At 46.1% G+C, this 25,761-nt stretch overlaps 1 protein-coding gene across 5 annotated transcripts in view; it reads left to right on the forward strand.

Annotated features, from left to right (window-relative positions):
* Positions 1-25,761, forward strand: part of LOC115162467 (AT-rich interactive domain-containing protein 1B) — a 227,254-nt gene that overhangs the window by 63,585 nt on the left and 137,908 nt on the right. For all 5 annotated transcript variants that reach the window (XM_029713784.1, XM_029713786.1, XM_029713789.1 and 2 more), the window contains one exon: positions 3,800-3,922. In XM_029713784.1, coding sequence (XP_029569644.1) covers positions 3,800-3,922 — 123 coding nt within the window. The remainder of the gene's footprint in view (positions 1-3,799; positions 3,923-25,761) is intronic.

The following is a 25,761-nucleotide window of genomic DNA, read 5'->3' on the forward strand; positions in this document are numbered from 1 at the left end:
ACAGCACGCTGTTCTCCTGGGTAGTACAGTACGCTGTTCTCCTGTGTAGTACATTACGCTGTTCTCCTGTGTAGTACAGTACGCTGTTCTCCTGTGTAGTACAGTACGCTGTTCTCCTGTGTAGTACAGTACACTGTTCTCCTGTGTAGTACAGTACGCTGTTCTCCTGTGTAGTACAGTACGCTGTTCTCCTGGGTAGTACAGTACGCTGTTCTCCTGTGTAGTACAGTACGCTGTTCTCCTGTGTAGTACATTACGCTGTTCTCCTGGGTAGTACATTACGCTGTTCTCCTGGGTAGTACAGTACGCTGTTCTCCTGTGTAGTACAGTACGCTGTTCTCCTGTGTAGTACAGTACGCTGTTCTCCTGTGTAGTACAGTACGCTGTTCTCCTGTGTAGTACAGTACGCTGTTCTCCTGTGTAGTACAGTACGCTGTTCTCCTGTATAGTACAGTACGCTGTTCTCCTGTATAGTACAGTACGCCGTTCTCCTGTGTAGTACAGTACGCTGTTCTCCTGTGTAGTACAGTACGCTGTTCTCCTGTGTAGTACAGTACACTGTTCTCCTGTGTAGTACAGTACGCTGTTCTCCTGTGTAGTACAGTACGCTGTTTGCCGCTTTTCTATCTTGTGGTGCTCACTATCTCCCATTCGAATCTCATTCTCCTTATCTTTCTACCCCTCTCTGTCTCTTCCTATCTCTCTACCTCTCTACCTCTCTTTTTCTCTCTCTCTCTCTCTCTCTCTTCCCCTCTGCCTCCTCTCCTCTCTCTGTGTGTAGGGTTGACAGGCATGGGGAGGTTGCCCAGTGGAAACCAGAACTGGCTCTCCTCAGGGGGCCAGGGATGCGCTGGGGCCACGGGGCTTTTTAAAGACGCACAATTAAGCTTCATTTTGTATGAATATTAATGGCGTTGGTGGCAGATCTGTAAGAGATCTGCGAAGGTGTGGGAATGACTTATTCATCTGGTAGTCATGAGGTACCTGGCAGGAGAGAGAGAGAGTGAGGGAGTGAAGAATGGAGGGAGAGAGAGAAGAGAGGAGAGGGCCATGCCGCTGACAGAGATAGCCTTTCTACTGGGGTAGAGGAAGAGAAGGTTTCTTTTTCTTCATTTGTTTTATTCATTTATGAATGCTCTCTATCCATCTCCAAGCCCTTAGACAAATAGCCTATTGACCAGTTGTCAGTCTATATATGCAATTGTAACCGATGCGAAATGGCTAGTTAGTTAGCGGTGGTGCGCGCTAATAGCGTTTCAATCGGGTGACGTCACTCGGCTTTTGTGGCGCGACGGGTAACGATGCTTCGTGGGTGTCAGTTGTTGATGTGTGCAGAGGGTCCCTGGTTCGAGCCCAGGTTGGGGCGAGGAGAGGGACGGAAGCTAAACTGTTACACAATATTACCTCATGTTACGCAGCTCTACACACGGCTGTCTGATATCATTTAAGTCAGTCAGATTCCTGCATTCCCTCATGTACTTCCAACGCTTCTCTTCAATACCCCCTTTTCTAGAACTCTAAGATGAAGCCTTGTTAAAAGCAAGCTCTGTGTGTGTGTGTGTGTGTGTGTGTGTGTGTGTGTGTGTGTGTGTGTGTGTGTGTGTGTGTGTGTGTGTGTGTGTGTGTGTGTGTGTGTGTAAAGACAGGATTAAGTATAGCTCCAGGTGTTCGGTATGGAGTGGATGATATTCTAGCTGGTCATCATAACTTCTAAATTAGTTCAGAAATAGGATTTTCGAGACATTGACATAAAAAATACATAGAGCAAAATGAGACTAACCTCACCTTGGCTTCGCTCTCTCTCGCTCTCTCTCTCTCCCTCGCTCTCTCGCTCTCTCTCCCTCGCTCTCTCTCCCTCGCTCTCTCGCTCTCTCTCCCTCGCTCTCTCTCCCTCGCTCTTTCGCTCTCTCTCTTTCTCTTTTTCTCTCTCTCTTTCTCTCTCCCTCGCTCTCTCGCTCTCTCTCCCTCGCTCTCTCGCTTTCTCGCTCTCTCTCTTTCTCTCTTTTTCTCTCTCTCTTTCTCTCTCCCTCGCTCTCTCTCTTTCTCTCTTTCTCGCTTTCTCCCTCTCTCTCTCTTTCTCTCTCTCTTTCTCGCTCTCTCTCGCTCTCTCTCTCTCTCTCTCTCTCTCTCTCTCTCTCTCGCTCTTTCTCTCTTTTTCTCTCTCTCTTTCTCGCTCTCTCTCCCTCTCTCTCTCTTTCTCTCTCTTTCTCGCTCTCTCTCTCTTTCTCTCTCTCTTTCTCACTCTCTCTCTCTCGCTCTCTCTCTCTCGCTCTCTCTCTCTCTCTCTCGCTCTCTCTCTCTCTCTCTCTCTCTCTCTCTCTTTCTCTCTCTAAATAATTGACTAGTCTTTGCAGTGTCTCTCCTGTTTTCAGTAAAGTGAATGTAGTGATGCGTGTGTGCCTGTGTCCGTCTGTCTATCTGCCAGTGTGTACACTAGTGGAGTGGTGAGTGTGGCCAGAGCAGTCTCAGGATGTCTGCATTAAATACTTTTCAAGTGGATGGCTTCCCCTGTTTTTTTGGTCTCTGTTTACCTTGGGAGGTGCTGTGTGTTTGTGTAAGGAACATTGCTGTGTGTTTTTACAGGGAGAACAGCTGTATATTTGTGTAAGGGGCATCGTGCTAAATGAAGGGTTACCGCTGCCGTGGGATGTAATAAAGCTTGTAGGTTGGCATGGTGCCAGTGTAGAGTAGAGTGTACCCTGGTCGAACAACACACCCAGGCCTGCCTAGTGCACTCTGGACAGGCTCTATGTCGATAGGCTTCACCACCATAGTGCTAAATATATAGAACCACGTCTATTTGTTTGGGAATCCTCGGCCTCGCTGCTGTTGTGGTGAATGACCTCCTGAGGTTATTCAGAGCCACTTAAGTCATGTCAAGAGATTGTACAGACGATGTGTTTGTGGTGTCCGTGATTGTGATGCCGGCAGAGAGAGAGGTAATCCTGTAGCCCTGATAGAAGCATCCTTCCATTGTCCTGGTGGCTGTCTGATAACTGAACTCCATGTAGGATGAGCTGACTACTCAATGAAAGGAACTAAATTAGAATATTACATTTTTATCTCTGGAAAGTAAATTGGTTTACAGACTTAATATGGTTGTGATTATAGTTAAGAGAGAACTATTTGGGGGACAGGGTGAAGGTGTGTTTCTCAAGATATCAGATTTGGTGGAATAGACTACTGTTGATGGTGTGTTTTGGTGTATGCGATTGTGTGACAATAGATTCGCCCACGCTTGTGTGTCCAGCAGCACTCAATTAAAACCTAATTACAGTCTGGTATTATTGTCCTTTATTTACTTCTATCTATCTGGTCCACTGTCTGACTGGGGGACGCTCAGCTCCACTCTGCCTGTATACCTAACACACACACGCACACACGCACGCACGCACGCACACACACACACACACACACACACACACACACACACACACACACACACACACACACACACACACTGTCCCTGAGGTTTCAGAGCTTGACAGGCATTCAAGCCTCCTTCACAGCTGGTTTAAACATGGAGGGAGGCTAGCTCACTTTAATTCATCATGTGCAAAGCCGCTGTTAGAGCTCTGCTTCATTCATCAGACCCCTGCCCCCTGAGACACACACTCTAATGCATGATGTCATTTTCTGTCAAACCCTCCCTCCCCCATCATTTTTTTCTCTCTCTCTATATACTCTATTCCACTCTTTCTCATTCTCTCTCTCCTCTCTCTTTCTTCTTTCTCTCGCTCTCTTGCTCTCTCTCTTTCTCTCTCTCTTTCTTTGTCTTTCTCCCTCTCTCTCTCTCCAGGAGGCTCCGCAGGAGAGCTATAGAGGCAGCACCAGGAGTCAGCAGCATGTCCCAGGGAATTCTGGGAAGGCCAACCTTGAGGACATGGGTCTGATCCCGCAGGACCGCCCCTCCAGCCTCCCGGTGAGTGACAGCTCTCCCAGACAATCCCCACCATTACTAAAGTGTCATATAGGAGTGTCACTTAAAAAAAAAAAGTCCCCTTATTTGAGTGCGTAAAATATGTAAATACAAACTGTATTTGTGTTTAATGAAAGAAACAGAGGGGGAAGAGAAAAGCACAGTGCACACTGCAACCCTTTCTCTTCCCTCCGCTTCCTCTGTGCTCCCTGAGCTGTCAGTGCAGGATTGGTGGAGAGCCCTGTCACTCAGGGTGGGATCAGAGCTACGCTCTTCAATCAAACGATCCGATTCCCTTTAGGCTCCTCTTCCCCCTCAGTCTCTGAGGGCAGACCTAGATTTCACTGCCCATTTCAGATCTAATGCCCACATTAACACTATGCCACTCTGTTGTGTGTGCACTGCCTACATAAGTAGAAATGGGCAGGCTCTGCTACACTAAGTATTGTTAGAGTGGAGGGGAGAAGCGGAGAGGACAGGAGGGGCGAGAAGCTGAGAGAAGAAAAGAGGAGGGGGAGAAGTGGAGAGGAGAGGAAGGGAGAGGAGGGGAGAGCAGAGGAGAGGAAAGGGGAGGAGAGGAGAGCAGAGGAGAGGAAAGGGGAGGATAGGAGGGAGGAGAAGCGGAGAGGAGGGGAAGGGAGAGGAGGGGAGAGCAGAGGAGAGGAAAGGGGAGGAGAGGAGAGCAGAGGAGAGGAAAGGGGAGGATAGGAGGGAGGAGAAGCGGAGAGGAGGGGAAGGGAGAGGAGAGGAGAGCAGAGGAGAGGAAAGGGGAGGATAGGAGGGAGGAGAAGCGGAGAGGAGAGGAAGGGAGAGGAGGGGAGAGCAGAGGAGAGGGGAGGATAGGAGGGAGGAGAAGCGGAGAGGAGAGGAAGGGAGAGGAAGGGAGAGCAGAGGAAAGGGGAGGAGAGGAGCGGGGAGAAGCGGAGAGGAAGGGAGAGGAAGGGAGAGGAGAGAACAGGTGTGCTAGGGTAATATTCTGAGCTGGATCCTGCCTTATACACTCATTTGATTGAATTACAATGACCCTTGTCAGTGCAATAGTCTCTCAGCTAGTCAAGATGGAGGATGTAGTTCAACACAGGCACCATCAGGCTCACATTCCCTTCTCTCTTCCTCTCTTCCTCTCTTTCATTTACTCTCTTTCTGTCCCTATCGTCTCCCGCTTTTCTCTCGTTCTCTCTCTTTTAACCGTCTCCCTCTTTACGGAAGCGTAACCCTCTGCTGTCTCTGTCTGTCACATGCTGCCTGTTTTACCTCTCTCTCTCTCTCTCTCTCTCTCTCTCTCTCTTTCACCCTCCTTTCTTTCTCTCTGATCCAGTATCTCACTGCCATTCCCTAGCTCTCTCAACATTGTCCCTGTCTTTCTCTCTCTTTAAGCATTCCCCCTCTCCCTCCCTCTCCTCTCTATGTCTCTGAACCTCCATCATGAAAGGTTTTTTTTGTAAATGAGAGATTGCGTTGATGTGTCAGTGTGTACCCAGAGTGCCTCAGCTCAGCCTTCACTACGCTACCAGGCACATCACATCAGTTCACATTATGTTGCTTTAATCCCAGCTTCGCCTCAGAGCAATTTCTGGACTATTTCCAACCATAGAAATAGATAGACTAGATGTTAATCTGCAGGGATGTTTGGCAGGTGTATTTTGTTTCTAGAACGCCCATGCGTTGGTTTACTCTTTGTGTGTGTGTGTGTGTGTCTACTCAAGCCTGGACACTTATTCACTTTTAGCTTCACTTTTCACAGTGGTGTTGGGTTGATCTCTACCTTGTGAGAGCAGCTTCCGGCCCTGACACCTGAGGCTGAGCTCCAGTGAAGCCTGTTCCTCTTGTCTAGTCTGAGCTTTCACACGCTGCCTACTGTAGCCTTGCCGTTCCAGTCAGTACATGTTGCCCTGCTCTCTCCTCTCCTCCCCTGACAGCCAGCCAGTCAAGCAGTCAGCCTGCTCTGTTCTGTTTCCGTGACAGGGAGTGGAGGCGAACCATGTGGAAAGAGTGGGAGAGAGGGGGGGGGGGGAGAAGTGAGGCAAAATGGACTCAGACACCTTTGAATCACAAGTTGTATGAAATGTGTAGGTTTTAGGTGTAATGTTTTCTTCAAATCCTAGACAATGTGAGTAACACACAACTTCCACATTCCACACACACATGGTGATGTGATGCTCCGACTGCGGTGGTCTCAGCCAGACTTTCATGAAACAAAAGAGAAAAATAGAATGACCACTCTCTCTCTCTCTCCCTCCTCCTCTCCTCTGTTTTTCCCACTGCTGCCTGGATCATGATTGACAGGGCGCAGCTGGGGAGGCCGATACCCCCGCTCCTTAAACACACACTTCACACACACGCACGCACGCACGCACACACACACACACACACACACACACACACAGTCTGTGTGGCACCAGTCCTCCCACCCATGGTGTGTGTGTGTGTGTGTGGCACCAGTCCTCCCACCCATGGTGTGTGTGTGTGTGTGTGTGTGTGTGTGTGTGTGTGTGTGTGTGTGTGTGTGTGTGTGTGTGTGTGTGTGTGTGTGTGTGTGTGTGTGTGTGTGTGTGTGTGTGTGTGTGTGTGTGTGTGTGTGTGTGTGTGTGAGAGGAACATGCCATGCATGCTCCTTATTCTCTCGCCGTGTTCTCCCTGTGTTCTCTTCAGAGCTGTAATGTCACAGAAGGGTTAAGGCTCTGCACTGTGGCCCACTCAACCCCACTGCATGCTGGGAAGGGAGATAAAGGGAATGAGGGAGGAAGGGACAGAGACGGAGGGACTAGTGCATCATACTGTATCCAGCTACCCAGTTAAACTGCTCCTCTGCTGCCTACTCTTAGTCTACTGTCAAATACTGTACAAGGGTTAGAAAAGAAATACTGCTGTTTGTATATTACACACACAGTATTTTCCTAAAAATCAATATTCTGTCAAGTGCATTTTGCTGAACTCATGCAGACATATTTTCTATGTTTTGTGCACACACATGGCTGCTGTCGCACACTTTGTACCCAAGTCTTGCTCCAGGCCAGACATGTGAACCTGGCTTTACTTAAAAGGCACCCTGGCTGACTTGCTTCTGAAGGGTTACTACTTGTTTCGCAGCGTTTAGCTTGGCGTCAGTCCCTCTGCATCAAGGATTCATTGCTTGTGTGTCCACCAGTAGGTGGTTGATTGTCGAGTATTGTGTGTGTGTGTGTGTGTGTGTGTGTGTGTGTGCGTGTGTGTGTGTGTGTTAGGGTTTCCTTTAGGAAATTGTGGCGCAGGACACCGGCAGCATTGTAATTTGCCGGGACATTTGAGAAATTGACCGGACCCATATGCATTGGGTGGGTAACCTGATTAGGGCGTCCACCCGCGGCGCTCAGAATGACTTAAATCACATTTACATTATGGTCATTCATAGTAACAGAACATGTAAGTTGAGGATGTGACTGTGTGCAGTATTTCGTACCAAATTCTTTTGCGTACTTTGAAGACGTTAGAATAACTGTCCACATTTCCTTTTCCTCAGCCAACAAGATGAGTAATGAACAGCAAAATCACTAGCCTATGTCAATTTACTATCCCCCATAGTAGAAAAGTTGACCTGTTCTATTGGTCAGCTTGATGAGAAAGAAACAGCCTGTTCCAAACAGACTCTGGGACAGTTGTGGGACGATAGAGCCCAAATTCATACATCCAGTAGGCCTAGGCAAAAACAGATATTTTTTAAGCAACAGATTTAGCTTAACGTTTAGCTTAAACTGTTGATAAACTATTATTCTTTCACATTATAAGCGCAGCAATGCGCACAAGGCAGTAGGCTACACGCAAGTGTTCGTTCCATAATACAACGAATGGGAAAACACTGTTGTCGGCACCGCACATGCGAGCGGTTTCACGTGACAGAGATGGAAATATCCGTTACAAATGTAGAATCTAGTATGCAACAACTAGCATGGGTTGCTAGTATGACTAGGATTGTGCCTTTGGCTACTGGACAACGAAAGAAAGTTTATATAAAATCATATCCTCCACGGATATCGTCTGATTTTGGCTAGGTTACTTTGAAGCAAGGTTAAGACATTCATAATACGTAGTAAAACGTTCAGGTTTCAAACAATTAAGAATACGTTTTCAAAGTGCATACTGCCCCCAGCTCATTGCAAAGTGGTGTGAGACGCGCTGATGAAGCCTGCCTGCCGTTGCCTAGGCGTTAGCTGTTCGAGATGCTGTAGCTCTTACACTGTCTGACACATTTTCCGCTCAAAGGCCTTACGGCCTATCTGAATGCAGTACGTGTGTGATAAATAAGATATCTCAAGAATATACTGTACACACTCGCCAATTTAATTCCATGAAATTACGCAAATGAATCTATAGACTGTTAAGCATGACCAGTCAAATGTATTTCCATCGACTGGCATTTCCGACAATCAGTAGGCTTAAAACCATAATTTCACAATGGGATTTTTTTTTTTACTCCTGGACAATTTGCCAGCGCCATTTTTATTTCTCGGCGTTTCGAGTGTGTGTGTGTGTGTGTGTGTGTGCGTGTGTGTGTGCGCGCGTGTGCAACAAGATATCACAGTTTCCCTTCAAAATTCGACGTATTATGGGTGAACTCTATTTTCCACAAATTAATTCTGCGTGGTTACAGGGATAATTCCTCGTAGTTACTGGGTTAAAACAGAAACAACTCAAAGGGTTAAGTTTAGGGTCATGGTTTGGGAAAGGCTTAAAATAAAATAATTCTAAACGATGTGCTATTACCATCAAGTATCATGAAGTCTTCTCAAGGCTTGCTGGAGCATTGTGAACTGTGTTGGTGTAGTGGTCTAAGCAGCACGCTCTGGCTCTGAGCAGCACCAGTTCAGGGCTGGACACTCGTTTAAAAAAAATGTTGCTGAAGGCATATATCAACATTCAGGGGACCTTTTTTGAAATCACTGTCTATTTCTAGTGATCGGTCTGGTGTGCGTGTGTGCGTGTGTGTGTGTGTGTGTGTGTGCAACAGGAAGCAGCAGAGCATCAGTCCAGGTCAGGGGTGAGCCTGTTCATCTGTGGAGGAAGACTGTAAACTCAGGACCTATCCCCTTCGCTCCGCTGAACCCTAACACAGGACACACACACACACACACAGTATATATATTTCATTTCTTCAGAGTGAGGCAAGACAGAAACAGAGAGGGATGAACCTGGTTAAGCAAACACAGCTCAGCTCTACTGGCGCCTCTATACTACCCCTCACACCAGAGGGGAGGGGAGGGGAGGGGAGGAGGTGAGTGGGACGAGGAGACTGGACTGTAGCACCCACTCAGATCAAGGGGAACAGTTTAAGGCCAACTTGAGAGAGAGAGAGAGAGAGAGAGAGAGAGAGAGAGATGTAACTACTACAGAGAACAGACATACAGAGCATTGCAAAAGTATTCACCCCCTTGGCATTTTTCCTATTTTGTTGCATTACAACCTGTAATTTAAATTGATTTTTATTTGGATTTCATGTAATGGACATACACAAAATAGTCAAAATCGGTGAAGTGAAATGAAAAAAAAGTATTGTTTCAAAAAATTACAAAAAATGTAAAACTGAAAAATGGTGCCATGCATATGTATTCACCCCCTTTGCTATGAAGCCTCCAAATAAGATCTGGTGCAACCAATTACCTTCAGAAGTGACATAATTAGTTAAATAAAGTCCACCTGTGTGCAATCTAAGTGTCACATGATCTGTCACATGATCTCAGTGTATACACCTGTTCTGAAAGGCCCCAGAGTCTGCAACACCGCTAAGCAAGCGACACTATGAAGACCAAGGAGCTCTCCAAATAGGACAGCGACAAAGTTGTGGAGAAGTACAGATCAGGGTTGGGTTATAAAAAAATATCAGAAACTTTGAACATCCCACTGAGCACCATTAAATCCATTATTAAAGAATGGAAAGAACATGGCGCCACAACAAACCTGCCAAGAGAGTGCCGCCCACCAAAACTCACAGACCAGGCAAGGAGGGCATTAATCAGAGAGGCAACAAAGAGACCAAAGATAACCCTGAAGGAGCTGCAAAGCTCCACAGCGGAGATTGGAGTATCTGTCCATAGGACCACTTTAAGCCGTACACTCCACAGAGCTGGGCTTTACGGAAGAGTGGCCAGAAAAAAGCCATTGCTTAAAGAAAAAAATAAGCAAACACTTTTGGTGTTCTCCAAAAGGCACGTGGGAGACTCCCCAAACATATGGAAGATGGTACTCTGGTCAGATAAGATTAAAATTGAGCTTTTTGGCCATCAAGAAAAACGCTATGTCTGGGGCAAACCCAACACCTCTTATCACCCCGAGAACACTTTCCCACAGTGAAGCATGGTAGTGGCAGCATCATGCTGTGGGGATGTTTTTCATTGGCAGGGACTGGGAAACTGGTCAGAATTGAAGTAATGATGGCGCTAAATACAGGGAAATTCTTTAGGGAAACATGTTTCAGTCTTCCAGAGATTTGAGACTGGGACGGAGTTTCACCTTCCAGCAGGACAATGACCCTAAGCATACTGCTCAAGCAACACTCGAGTGGTTTAAGGGGAAACATTTAAATGTCTTGGAATGGCCTAGTCAAAGCCCAGACCTCAATCCAATTGAGAATCTGTGGTATGACTTAAAGATTGCTGTACACCAGCGGAACCCATCCAACTTGAAGGAGCTGGAGCAGTTTTGCCTTTAAGAATGGGCAAAAATCCCAGTGGCTAAATGTGCCAAGCTTATAGAGACATACCCCAAGAGACTTGCAGCTGTAATTGCTGCAAAAGGTGCCTCTACAAAGTATTGACTTTGGGGGGGTGAATAGTTATGCACGCTCAAGTTTGACGTTTTTTGTCTTATTTCTAGGTCTGTTTCACAATGAAAAATATTTTGCATCTTCAAAGTGGTAGGCATGTTGTGTAAATCAAATGATACAACGCCCCCCAAAATCCATTTTAATTCCAGGTTGTAAGGCAACAAAATAGGAAAAATGCCAAGAGGGGTGAATACTTTCGCAAGCCACTGTAGAGAGTGAGAGCTGTAACTACTACCCAGAACAGAGAGAGAGAGCTGTAACTACTACCCAGAACAGAGAGAGAGAGAGCTGTAACTACTACCCAGAACAGAGAGAGAGAGCTGTAACTACTACCCAGAACAGAGAGAGAGAGAGCTGTAACTACTACCCAGAACAGAGAGAGAGAGAGCTGTAACTACTACCCAGAACAGAGAGAGAGAGAGCTGTAACTACTACCCAGAACAGAGAGAGAGAGCTGTAACTACTACCCAGAACAGAGAGAGAGAGAGCTGTAACTACTACCCAGAACAGAGAGAGAGAGAGCTGTAACTACTACCCAGAACAGAGAGAGAGAGCTGTAACTACTACCCAGAACAGAGAGAGAGAGCTGTAACTACTACCCAGAACAGAGAGAGAGAGAGAGCTGTAACTACTACCCAGAACAGAGAGAGAGAGAGCTGTAACTACTACCCAGAACAGAGAGAGAGAGCTGTAACTACTACCCAGAACAGAGAGAGAGAGCTGTAACTACTACCCAGAACAGAGAGAGAGAGATGTAACTACTACCCAGAACAGAGAGAGAGAGAGCTGTAACTACTACCCAGAACAGAGAGAGAGAGAGCTGTAACTACTACCCAGAACAGAGAGAGAGAGCTGTAACTACTACCCAGAACAGAGAGAGAGAGCTGTAACTACTACCCAGAACAGAGAGAGAGAGCTGTAACTACTACCCAGAACAGAGAGAGAGAGAGATGTAACTACTACCCAGAACAGAGAGAGAGAGAGCTGTAACTACTACCCAGAACAGAGAGAGAGAGAGAGCTGTAACTACTACCCAGAACAGAGAGAGAGAGCTGTAACTACTACCCAGAACAGAGAGAGAGAGAGCTGTAACTACTACCCAGAACAGAGAGAGAGAGCTGTAACTACTACCCAGAACAGAGAGAGAGAGCTGTAACTACTACCCAGAACAGAGAGAGAGAGAGCTGTAACTACTACCCAGAACAGAGAGAGAGAGCTGTAACTACTACCCAGAACAGAGAGAGAGAGCTGTAACTACTACCCAGAACAGAGAGAGAACACACATCTAGAGGAGAGAATCAACCAGAGTCTATGGTCTGTTTAGATATAGTTTTGAGGCTGTTTATACAGTAAAACCCGTACAAAGTGTATTTATAATTATTTGACAATATTTTAAGTTGACAGTAATACTATTTCACAATTTCTGATATATCACATGCCTTACTTTTATGATTATGCCACTACTGCCATTCATTCCAATTAGACGGGTTTGGATTTCTCCCTGACCAAAATGGTTGCCATTTTCATTCCATTCTGTAACATTCTGTAACTTTGATATATATATATATATATATATATATATATATATATATATATATATATATATATATATACAGTTGAGGTCGGAAGAATACATACACCTTAGCCAAATACATTTAAACTCAGTTTTTCACAATTCCTGACATTTAATACGAGTAAAAATTCCCTGTCTTAGGTCAGTTAAGATCACCACTTTATTTTAGGAATGTGAAATGTCAGAATAATAGTAGAGAGAATGATTTATTTCAGCTTTTATTTCGTTCATCACATCAGAAGTTTACATACACTCAATTAGTATTTGGTAGCATTGTCTTTAAATTATTTAACATGGGTCAAACGCTTCGGGTAGCCTTCCAGAAGCTTCCCACAATACGTTGGGTGAATTTTGGCCCATTCCTCCTGACAGAGCTGGTGTAACTGAGTCAGGTTTGTAGGCCTCCTTGCTCCCACACGCTTTTTCAGTTCTGCCTACATATTTCTATAGGATTGAGGTCAGGGCTTTGTGATGGCCACTCCAATACCTTGACTTTGTTGTCCTTAAGCCATTTTGCCACAACTTTGGAAGTATGCTTGGGGTCATTGTCCATTTGGAAGACCCATTTGCGACCAAGCTTTAACTTCCTGACTGATGTCTTGAGATGTTGCTTCAATATATCCACATCATTTTCTTTACTCGTGATGCCATCTATTTTGTGAAGTGCACCAATCCCTCCTGCAGCAAAGCACCAGCACAACATGATGCTGCCACCCCCGTGCTTCATGGTTGGGATGGTGTTCTTCAGCTTGCAAGCCTCATCTTTTTTCCTCCAAACATAACGATGGTCATTATGGCCAAACAGTTCTATTTTTGTTTCATCAGACAAGAGGACATTTCTCCAAAAAGTACGATCTTTGTCCCCATGTGCAGTTGCAAACCGTAGAGGCGGTTTTGCAGTAGTGGCTTCTTTCTTGCTGAGCGGCCTTTCAGGTTATGTCGATATAAGACTTGTTTTACTGTGGATATAGATACTTTTGTACCTGTTTCCTCCAGCATCTTCACAAGGTCCTTTGCTGTTGTTCTGGGATTGATTTGCACTTTTCGCACCAAAGTACGTTCATCTCTAGGAGACACAACGCGTCTCCTTCCTGAGCGGTATAACGGCTGCATGGTCCCATGGTGTTTATACTTGCGTACTATTGTTTGTACAGATGAACGTGGTACCTTCAGGCGTTTGGAAATTGCTCCCAAGGATGAACCAGACTTCTGGAGGTCTACAATTTTTTCCTGAGATCTTTGCTGATTTCTTTAGATTTTCCCATGATGTCAAGCAAAGAGGTACTGAGTTTGAAGGTAGGCCTTGAAATACATCCACAGGTACACCTCCAATTAACTCTTATGATGTCACTTAGCCTATCAGAAGCTTCTAAAGCCATGACATTTTTTTTCTGGAATTTTCCAAGCTGTTTAAAGGCACAGTCAACTTAGTGTATGTAAACTTCTGACCCACTGGAATTGTGATACAGTGTATTCTAAGTGAAATATTCTGTCTGTAAACAATTGTTGGAAAAATGACTTGTGTCATGCACAAAGTAGACGTCCTAACAGACTTGCCAAAAACTATAGTTTGTTAACAAGAAATTTGTGGAGTGGTTGAAAAACGAGTTTTAATGACTCCAACCTAAGCGTATGTAAACTTCCGACTTCAACTGTACATTTTTTGAAATAGCACCCCGTGTGTGCACTTTGGGTAATACCGTATACACCAGCATGGTACAGAGACGGTATGAACATCTGGAGACTGCCCAACATACATACATGTTTGTGAATGTCAGAGTGGGGCTGGTGTAAAACTAACGCCTTGTAAACTGGAGGTGACATGAAAGAAGAGGACGGATAGAGAACACACACACACACACACACACACACACACACACACACACAGGAGAACAAGTGAAAAAGCAATCCCCTTCCAGCTGGTATGGCAGCAGTGTGTGTATTTCACTAGAGTACAGGGACATACTAACACTACTGGCTTGGGTAATAGGCCATGTTCGCAGTTCCTGCCTTTGTCTGTGTGGGGAATCCCAGATGGGATGGCTGGGTGTGGGGTGGAGTCAGTTGTCTTTGTGAGAGAGGTAGAGGAAGATGGAGATAGTACCCTTATCTCCCCTACCACGCTCCCCCTCTCTCCTGTTTTCTTCAGCAGGGAATAGCAGGCTATGTCCAGAGGTACCAGTGATATGCTCTCTGGTCGTACTCTAAATATACTATACTCCCCCCCCAGTAGAGGTATCAGAGTGATTTCGGTCCACCTCCCCCAGGAGAGGTACCAGAATGGTTCAGTCCACCTCTCCTCCATTTTCCCAACAGCAGTCTTTCAGTCCACCTCTCTACCATTCTTCCCCCAGGAGTGGTTCAGTCCACCTCTCTACCATTCTCCCCCCAGGAGTGGTTCAGTCCACCTCTCTACCATTCTCCCCCCAGGAGTGGTTCAGTCCACCTCTCTACCATTCTCCCCCCAGGAGTGGTTCAGTCCACCTCTCTACCATTCTCCCCCCAGGAGTGGTTCAGTCCACCTCTCTACCATTCTCCCCCCAGGAGTGGTTCAGTCCACCTCTCTACCATTCTCCCCCCAGGAGTGGTTCAGTCCACCTCGTAACCTTCCTGGATATTTTTATAATTCATCATCAGCTGCCTGCCAGCTAGCGCCCGCATCGAAATATTCTCACCACTCAAACTGGCTGTTGGAAGTCTGAAATTACATCTGTCTTTGAAGTTGGGCACACTGTTAGGGTTGCTATAGCGACAGGGATGGGGAGGGGGACTAGCGACCTCCTCGGGAGGAAGGATATGCATGAGATACGCAGTGAATTGTCCTGATGGTGTTATTGTGATATTATTACCATCTCATAAGTGCCTATTGTTACTTGTTAGGTTATTAGTGGTTGACAACATTTGTCTTCCCCGGCGCGCACACTTCCTGCCTGACATTCTCCATTAGATCCATTAAGCTCTGGATCTGACGCCTGGATGTCTTTCTCGAGACAAAAATACAACTTCTTACCAATGTTGTTTTATTGGTGGTATGCGTAATCTCACGCACTCGCACGCACGCACGCGTGCACACACACACACACACACACACACCACAGACTACCCCACAGTTTGTTTGAGCTCCTAATATTCCACTAACAAATGGAATATTACTGTGTTTTGCTGTGCTGGTGATGCAAGGGGGCTGTGGGTGAGAAAGAGGCAGGGTTGTGGCGAAGGGGTGGAGGATGAGAGAAAAGCCTAATCTAAGACCTAGTACTCTATGGCTTTTGATGGAGAGAGAAAGAGCGAGAGGGGGAAAACATTTCATGGAAAAACTCGACCAAATTTGTTTCGCCGCAATTTGTATGTTCCCTGCCTGTAAGGAATCATAAGAGCATGAGACAGAGAGAGGGATGTGCTAGAGGTGGTGAGGGGAGGAGAGGAGAGAGGCTGGGGGGGTGAAAATAATGTTCCATTAATGCAGAGCGGAGCTTGTGCAAGTCCCGGCGCCAATCTGCATTTCCCCAAAGTCTCAGCGTTATACATTTTTCATGAACACTGAGCGGGAATTAGCGACGGATTGCTGCTGCATCTCGCTCCTCGTGGTCTGAGGCTATGGAGAGAGGAGAGAGAGGGGGAGAGGGAGGGGGAGAGAGAGGGGGAGAGCGACAGAAGGGGGGGTTAGAGTGAGCGAGGAAGGGGGTATAGAAAGAGTAAGAGGGACAGCAAGAATGAAGTAGAAGAGGAAGAAAAGAGAGAGGGATGAAGGGAGAGATGCCCTTATGGATGGCTGGTGCAGCTCCATTGTACCGGCAGGGTACTCAGGTTGTTCTCTCACTCACTCACTCACTCACTCACTCACTCACTCACTCGCTCTCTCACTCTCTCTCTCTCTCACTCTCGCGCTCTCTCTCGCTCTCTCTCGCTCTCTCTCACTCGCGCTCTCTCTCTCTCTCTCTCTCTCTCTCACTCACTCACTCACTCACTCACTCACTCACTCACTCACTCACTCACTCACTCACTCTCTCGCTCTCTCACTCTCTCTCTCTCTCACTCTCGCGCTCTCTCTCGCTCTCTCTCACTCTCTCACTCTCGCGCTCTCTCTCTCTCTCGCTCTCTCTCTTGCTCTCTCTCTTGATCTCTCTCTCTCTCTCTCTCTCTCTCTCTCTCTCTCGCGCTCTCTTTGATTGAAATGTTAGTATTCTTTGTGTGCTAAGGGCTACTAGAGTCCAGGCCTTTGCTGCTGGCTGCCTATACAGGGTGCTAAGGATTGGAGCTGGGAAGGTATGGATCTAGGTCTAGGGGCTATAGGGGCTATACGCGTATGGCAGGGGTGTAGGGGAGATGTTTTGGTAGTTTGACCTCTAACCCCTTCCCCACAGAGAGCCCGTCCCACAGTGGCCCCCTAGTGGCTGTGCAGCTGCGGCCCTTGTCAATCACCAGGCAGTGCATTGTGGGAGTTTGACTACTGCTCACCAGATAGAAACACAATTAGAGGTGTTTTCTCTCTCAGACAACACACTAAAGACTGGGTTGTTGCAGGGGAAAGTGACTGGGAATGTTTTTCGATCTGTGTCGAGGGGAGCATCAAGGAGTGCTGAACACACACACTCAAACACCCAGATTTGGACTGCTTGATGCTTTTCTCACAGTTGACTTCACACAGCAACATTACAGTACTGGCTCAGTGCCACTTTCTCTGCAGTTTCCCACAATGCTCTCTGTGCAGGAGATGATTCTGTAACTGTAACATGTCAACACACACTCACTAGCACTGAGCGATTAAACAACATTTGTTATTTTTCCATTTTTAAACAACTAATTGACTGATGTCGGTTCAGTTATTTGAGTTCCATTTGTTTTGTTTTTTCTTTCTGTGAGCTCAATGCGCAATTTTGTCAGACAGCACAGGCAGCAACTCTATAAAGACGATGACTTGGAATGAAATAATAGTCATCAAATAAAAGAAATGTAACATACACAACAACGGGAATATTTGATTAAAGTAAAGTAATGAGGGTGAATAAGTGATAAGCAGTAAATGGCCAGTCACAACCATCATAGGACTTTTATTCATTGTTATATTCTGTGTTGTTACAGCATTCACCCCACATAATGCATAGTGCATTTAATGTCCGTTTGTTTTTATCTAAACCAAAATCGAAAAAAAAGGTGATCATTTTTATTATAATCGAACCGAAACCAAACCGACCTTAAAAAAAAAAGCTAATCGCTCAGCACTAATCCACGGACACCACCGGCAGCGTTAATGCATAGTCTCACTGCTGCTCCCGTCCTAGTGAGCAACAACAAATCATATGGTGAACGCTGAAACAATGCAAGCTTTAGAAAACAGCATGTTTAAATCTTTTAAGAAGCATTTCATTATCCTCCAACCATGACTGGCGACGCCCGCAGCCTCCGAGGCCGCACCGCAGGCACACCGTACGGCCTGCTGGGACGGCCACCACACCTGCAAGGCATGTCTCTCTTAAGTACCTCACACAGACACACCTCACATACATACAGGCGTATGGAAGGGTGTACTCTATCTGTACGGTGTCTCAGAAAGGATTTTTCTTTTAAACTTTAAATTCATCATCTCCAGCACCACCCCCAACATCAACATATGTGAAAATGGCGCATTTCTATGACGTCATCAAGCAATTATTAGGTCATTAATAAGCAATTGCAATGCTTAGGCAACGCTTAGGCAATGCCTTCTCATAATTGGTTAAAATCACACGATGCACACCGATGATGTCATTGCAAAATAGTTATTTTCCTGTATTTTATTTACTACAGAACAGAGAACCATTTTCACATCTGTTGATGTTGGGGTGGTGCCGGGTATGAAATGTTCCTTTAATATAGCCTACTCCTGTGTCCTCACTATCTACTAGCGTCTACAGGACTGACAAATGTTTTTCTCTGGGATTTCTTTTGGACTCGTCTCAGTCTCCGTGTAGATGATGTGTGAAATCATGTCTGTAAAGAGGCCAATTAAAGCCAACTTATCTGCTGTCACCACGACACACACTGACACGGAGGGGGACAGGGACTGTCACCACGACACACACTGACACGGAGGGGGACAGGGACTGTCACCACGACACACATTGACACGGAGGGGGACAGGGACTGTCACCACGACACACACTGACACGGAGGGGGACAGGGACTGTCACCACGACACACACTGACACGGAGGGGGACAGGGACTGTCACCACGACACACACTGACACGGAGGAGGACAGGGACTGTCACCACGACATACACTGACACGGAGGGGGACAGGGACTGTCACCACGACACACACTGACACGGAGGAGGACAGGGACTGTCACCACGACACACACTGACACGGAGGAGGACAGGGACTGTCACCACGACACACACTGACACGGAGGGGGACAGGGACTGTCACCACGACACACACTGACACGGAGGAGGACAGGGACTGTCACCACGACACACACTGACACGGAGGAGGACAGGGACTGTCACCACGACACACACTGACACGGAGGGGGACAGGGACTGTCACCAGCAGCATGGAGTGTGCGACTCAGAGCTGTTCCTTCGCAGCCTCTCCTGACCTTCGGAGTGTGACTGTATCCAGCCAGCTCTGGTTAGGCAGCCACCCAAGCATAGGATTCTGGCCATGCCCTGGCTTCTCTCTTCTCGCCTTGTCTCCTCTCCCCCTTACCCCTCCCCTCACATCCCCTCTGACCCCAATATCATCCAGACATGGTCTATAGGGGAAGAATGGGTCTGTTATTATGGCTCCTGTCTATCTGTCTATAAACCCTCTCAAACACTGCCTTATAGCTGGGTGCTGATTGATGTGGAGATAGGATGTGGTGTAGTCTCACCAGCACCACACACACACACACAGGCAGTATGATCATGTTTTCATACTGTTTTACCCACTTTATATGTATATACTGTATCCAAGTCATGGCTCTTCCTATATACCTATTGCTGTACATACCTTTTCTATTAATATTCTGTCCATACTGTCTCTACACACCATTACATGTACATATACAGTACCAGTCAAAAGTTTGGACACACCTACTCATTCAAGGGTTTTTCTTTCTTTTTTTTCTTTTCAACATTGTAGAGTAATAGTGAAGACATCAAAACTATGAAATAACAGATATGGAATCATGTAGTAACCAAAAAAGTGTTAAACAAGTCAAAATATATTTTAGATTTTAGATTCTTCAAAGCAGCCACCGTTTGCCTTGATGACAGCTTTGCACACTCTTGGCATTCTCTCAACCAGCTTCACCTGGAATGCTTTTCCAAAAGTCTTGAAGGAGTTCCCACATATCTTGAGCCTTTTTTTGTTTATAAAATGAGCTCCAAAAGTATTGGGACAGTGACACTTTATGTTGTTGTTTTGGCTCTGTAATCCAGTTCTTTGGATTTGAAATGGTACAATGACTATGAGATTAAAGTGCAGACTGATTTAATTTGAGGGCATCTTCATCCATATCAGATGAACTGTTTAGAAATTACAGCACTTTTTGTACATAGTCCCCCCATTTTAGGTGACCAAAAGTATTGGGTTAAATTCACTTATGTGTATTTAAGTAGTCAAAAATGTAATATTTGATCCCATATTCCTAGCATGCAATGACTACATCAAGTTTGTGACTCAAACTTTTTGGATGCATTTGCTGTTTGTTTTGGTTGTGTTTTGGATTACAGTGCATTCGGAAAGTATTCAGACCCCTTGACTTTTTCCTCTTTTGTTACGTTACAGCCTTAATCTAAAATGGATTAAATATAACATTTCCCTCACCAATCTTCACACAATACCCTATATTGACAAAGTGAAAACATGTTTTAAAAATGTTTGCCAATGTATTAAAAATAAAAAACCGAAATAGCTTATTTATATAAGTATTCAGACCCTTTGCTATGAGACTCGAAATTGAGCTCAGGTCCATCCTGTTTCCATTGATCATCCTTGAGATGTTTCTACAACTTAATTGGAGTCCACCTGTGGTAAATTCAATTGATTGGACAGGATTTGGAAAGGTAGCACCCATGTCTATATATTGTCCCACAGTTGACAGTGCATGTCAGAGCAAAAACCAAGCCATGAGGTTAAAGGAATTGTCCGTAGATCTCCGAGACAGGATTGTGTCGAGGCACAGATCTGGGGAAGGGTTCCAAAACATTTCTGCATTATTGAAGGTCCCCCAAGAACACATTGGCCTCCAGCATTCTTAAATGGAAGAAGTTTGGCCCCACCAAGACTCTTCCTAGAGCTGGCCGCCAGGCCAAACTGAGCAATCAAGGGAGAAGGGCCTTGGTCAGGGAGGTGACCAAGAAGCCGATGGTCACACTGACAGAGCTCCAGAGATCCTCTGTGGAGATCGGAGAACCTTCCAGAAGGACAACCATTTCTTCAGCACTCCACCGATCAGGCCTTTATGGTAGAGAGGCCAGATGGAAGCCACTCCTCAGTAAAAGATACATGACAGCCCGCTTGAAATTTGCCAAAAGGCACTTATTGACTCTCAGACCACAAGATTCTCTGGTCTGATGAAACCAACTCTTTGGGCTGAATGCCAAGCGTCACGCTTGGAGGAAACCTGCCACCATCCCTACAGTGAAGCATGGTGGTGGCAGCATCATGCTGTGTGGAAATTTTTCAGCGGCAGGGACTGGGAGTCTAGTCAGGATCGAGGGAAAGATGAACGGAGCCAAGTACAGAGAGATCCTTGATGAAAACCTGCTCCATAGCGCTCTGGACCTCAGACTGGGGCGAAGGGTCACCTTCCAACAGGACAACAACCCTAAGCACACAGCCAAGACAACAAAGAAGTGGCTTCAGGACAAGTCTCTGAATGTCCTTGAGTGGTCCAGCCAGAGCCCGGACTTGAACCCGATCAAACATCTCTGGAGAGACCTGAAAATATCTGTGCAGCAACGCTCCCCATCCAAGTTGACGGAGCTTGAGAGGATCTGCAGAGAAGAATGGGAGAAACTCCCCAAATACAGGTGTGCCAAGCTTGTAGCGTCATACCCAAGAAGACTCGAGGCTGTCATCGCTGCCAAAGGTGCTTCAACAAAGTACTTAGTAAAGGGTCTGAATACTTATGTAAATGTGATATTTCAGTTTTGTATTTTTAATACATTTGCAAACATTTCTAAAAGCCTGTTTTTGTTTTGTTATTATTGGGTGTTTTGTGTAGATTGATGAGGGAAAAAAACGGTTTAATACATATTTAAATATCGCTGTAACGCAACTAAATGTGGAAAAAGTGTCTGAATTCTTTCCAAATGCACTGCATTTTGTGCCCAATAGAAATGAATGGTAAGTAATGTGTCATTTTGGAGTCAAAATGGCGGGGGAATGAGCCATTCTACCCGATGGAAATCTCCTGTGAGCTCCATGTATCAGCGTAAATCCAGCCAGCCGATACAATTTGATTTGGGCCAGATTACAACTGTTTTGCTGGACGCTATATATAGCAGGCAGCTTTATAGGCAATACATCTGTGTGTGTGTGTGTGTGTGTGTGTGTGTGTGTGTGTGTGTGTGTGTGTGTGTGTGTGTGTGTGTGTGTGTGTGTGTGTGTGTGTGTGTGTGCGCGTGTGAATGTGGGTCAATGCATGCGTATGTGTAAAGTGTGTGTGTGTGTGTGTGTGTGTGCTTGAGCAGCCGTTTTATGAGAACGAGAAGGTGATCTACCGCTTGCATGTAAATATCAGAATCGGAAGAATTGACGTTCGCGACCTTCCCCTATCTGCAAGCTTAGCCAATTCCATTACACCTTATCGACATCTAGATTTAACCAACCTATCAGAATAAATACAAATTGAAACGCGTAGTGGCAAGTGAAAACATAAGCAACCCTGTTACATGAATACCCATTCAGTTTGGTTTAATTGTTTTTGTTTCACTACAAGGCCTGGTCCTGTGTGTGTGTGTGTGTGTGTGTGTGTGTGTGCAGCTTCAGCCAGAATGAATGGTGTTAATCCAGTACAACATGGACATGAATGCCCATTATGCAACAGCCAAGACGCATGGCTCACTGTGTTCCGCTAATGGAGGACACCTCTCTGAGAGAAGGTTGGAGAGGCAGGGAGGCTACAGGAGAGGATTGGAAAGTCAGGAGGAGAGCGGGAGGACGGGGGGAGGAGAGGAGCAGATGGGGAGGAGGGAAGGTTAGGAAGAGGGAGGGAGGGGAGGTGTTGGTGTGCTTTGGATCAGGGCCAAGGGTGACACCTGTTGCTCAGAGGCAGAGAGTTCACTTTGTTTGATTTGATTGATTAGGATCCCCATTAGCAGACGCCAATGGCAAAAGCCAGGCTTACTGAGGTCCGACACATAACGAAAAAGACATCACAGACAAAAGACTTTACAGTTTTAATACAGTTAAAAACATGAACATGTAGTGTGTGTGTTTACATCCATCAGTTCCACATACATGTCAGTACACACAACAAGTAGTTCACACACTACATGAGAGGCGTTCTGCCGTGAGGTGTTGCTTTATTTGTTTTTTTGAAACCAGGTTTGCGGTTCTCTGTTCATTTCATATTTTGTGGTTTTGAAATTATTCCCAATATATTAGATTGTCTTTAGTCCTCTGGCAGTTTTCACTTTCTGGCCGAGCTTCATTTTCTATTACCTGTTGCTCTTGCTGTCTGTCCTTCAGTAACGTGACCGTCTATTCAGTCAGGGGATAGGCCATGGACGAACAACCAATGATGTGTTGTGTTGTTAGCGAGTGAAACGTCCTCTCCCAGGTGACTTTGGGAGGTTAATACCCAGACACAGACTCTGCCTTGCTCTGCCATCTCCAGTAGTTTACGCACCACTTCAATCACAGACACTTCTGACTGTCTGAAGCGAGAGAGGGAGAGAGAGAGAGAGAGAGAGAGAGAGAGGGAGGGAGGGAGGGAGAGTGAGAACACTGGCCTGGCTTTGATAATGTTCTATACTAGTCTTTCATTTCAGTCTTTTTTTTCGTCACACAGTTTCTCTGTCTGCTAGGCTTTTCTCCCCTGTACTTATTCTGTCTCCTTTCTTCCACTCCCTGTGTTCTTTTTGAGCCTGTCTCTTTTTCCTTCCTTCCATCTCTCTCTCTCTCTCTCTGTCTCTCTCTCTTTCGCTCTCTTTTTCTGTCTCTTTCTCTCCCTCCTATGCATTCGTCCAGTGTTATAAGTCGGACTGTGGTAGTTGTGACAAGGTAGTCTGTGCCAGTATAATGCAGTAGCTTTGTTCTCCAGTCCGGTAGTGCCACAAATAGGGCCCCCTTTCGCAGTATCAACAGGTCCTGAGAAGCTTGTATCTATCTGCCATTGATAAAGCCTCTCAACAGCTGAGCCCTGTCTCTTTCAACCCCCCTTGTGTATGTCTGTGGGGGGAGGTCTTGTAAATTGGGCAATCTCAAGAACACTCACAGCACAAAAGTTGTTCTTAACCCACTGTTTTAAGGTGTATATTTGAGTATGCTTTAAAATGCCTGTTTATTTTACCCTGCACTTGTTTCCTCTCCCCTCCCTCCCTGTGTGGGAGTGTGTGTGTGTGTTCCCTGTGTGTTCTCATTGTCTCCTGTACCCTGGGGCTGTGGTTGTTAATCCAATAGAAGAAGGTGAGCTTGTCTCCTCCTCTGACACCTCCCCTCAGTCTTCCTCAATTACATCCAGAGCAGGAAGCACATTTGCATTGTATTACTGCTTTAGCTTGCATCATCACATCTGTCTCCACGACAACCGTACATAGCGCACCCCTATGATCACATTTAATCTGCAGGCCCAGCCGTGCTGCACCGCCACGGGTTGACCTGGTTAACTTTGCATATTTCTTTAACGTTATATTTGTTTAATAATGCATAGCGTGCGAGCGGGTGTGACGGTGTCAGTGGGTGTGCAGGGCTAGACGGGAGGCCCAGGCACAGAGACAGCAGGATTCAGGGCTCTCTCAACCCTCCCACCTCCAGCAGAAACCTAGTTACCTCAGTAAATACCAGGCAGGTCAAGCGTGTGTGTGTTTTTATATGAAACGCGTCTGTGTCTGTGTATTTTGTCATCGTACTGTGATTCCTTCTCTCCCTCGTTGTGTGTCAGACGGGAGTGGTGTGTTTTAGTGTTCCCTCTTCAATGTTGTTTCTTCCTCTCTGCTCCTCTATAGAGCGCTCTCGAAAGCAATTAGAGGAGCAGTAGAGAAAGGCAAAAGGGCTCGAAGTGAAGCTCCACCGCTGCCTCTCGACACACACACACACACACACACACACATTACTCTAAAACTTTAGACCATTCACACAAAGTGGCTTTCAGAAAAACTGTAAGAATTGAACAGTTAACGCCACTTGTTTGGCTGGATAATTCCTGAGTAGCACAGGCCTCCAGTAAAGCCCTCATCTTGGACCCTGGTGTGTTGAGTAGTGAATGTGTGAATACTGTGGAAGGAAGAAGCCTTGAGAGGAACCAGACCCTAGAGGGGAAGCGAATCCACTTCAGAGTTACAGATGACTGTGTCTCTAACTATCCCACTTCATCTTTCTTTAACCCCCCCCCCTCTCTATCCCACGTCCCACCCATCCCCACTGTCTGACAGAAGCAGCAGAACAAACAAATGGCTTTAAAGCTATTGCATTATTAGGACATGTTAATGTGTGGCGTTCGTGGAAACAGTGTGAGCGAGGGGTAATTTCGAGGCTGTGATAGCGGAGAAAGAGAGAGCAGAGCAGGGACTGAAGGCAGGGAGCAGAGGCAGGCAGCGCTGGGCTAATGGCACCCAGACTGCTCCTCTAAGGCAGCACATCCATTACAACACACATTATTGCCACATAATGGCTTATTTGTTGTCTGGAAAAATTGCCAAGGCGTCTGTATGAAAGAGGAAAGAGAGAGTGACAAAGTTGGAGAGAGAGACGAGCGACGGGGAGGAGGAATGCAGCGCCTGGGATGAACTCAGATCATTTGGAATTGAGTTACACAGGTTATGATTAGTTTCTTATCAAGTTGTTCTTTCTCTCCCTCCAGCCGTAGTTAGTTTAGATGTCATGAGGACGTCTTTAATGACAGGGGGAAGTTGTCTCTCTCTGATGATTTGTTTTGGGTGAGAGAGGATATCTGTCATATGGTGTGATCACAGGATTGAGTAAGTTTTATCCATGTTTACGGTTCTGTTAGTTCTCCAACCGCAGCGAGGAGTTATGGGATAGGTGAGTGGAGATGGGCGTAGGAGACTCTGAGCCTTCGGGAACAACCCGGGTACTGTCTGACAACCTAGTCTGGCACTGTCTGACGCACGCTCGGCATTGTGGGTGGTCTGCCCTTCTTCTGCACTGTCCCTAATTATCTGGAGAGGAAAGACAGACTGGTAACTAAACCTAATGATACACACACACGCAGACACAGGCACACACACACACACACACACACACACACACACACACACACACACAGACACAGACACAGACACAGACACAGACACAGACACACACACACACATAC

The sequence above is a fragment of the Salmo trutta genome, chromosome 25, assembly GCF_901001165.1.
Source record: "Salmo trutta chromosome 25, fSalTru1.1, whole genome shotgun sequence".
NCBI lineage: Eukaryota > Metazoa > Chordata > Actinopteri > Salmoniformes > Salmonidae > Salmo > Salmo trutta.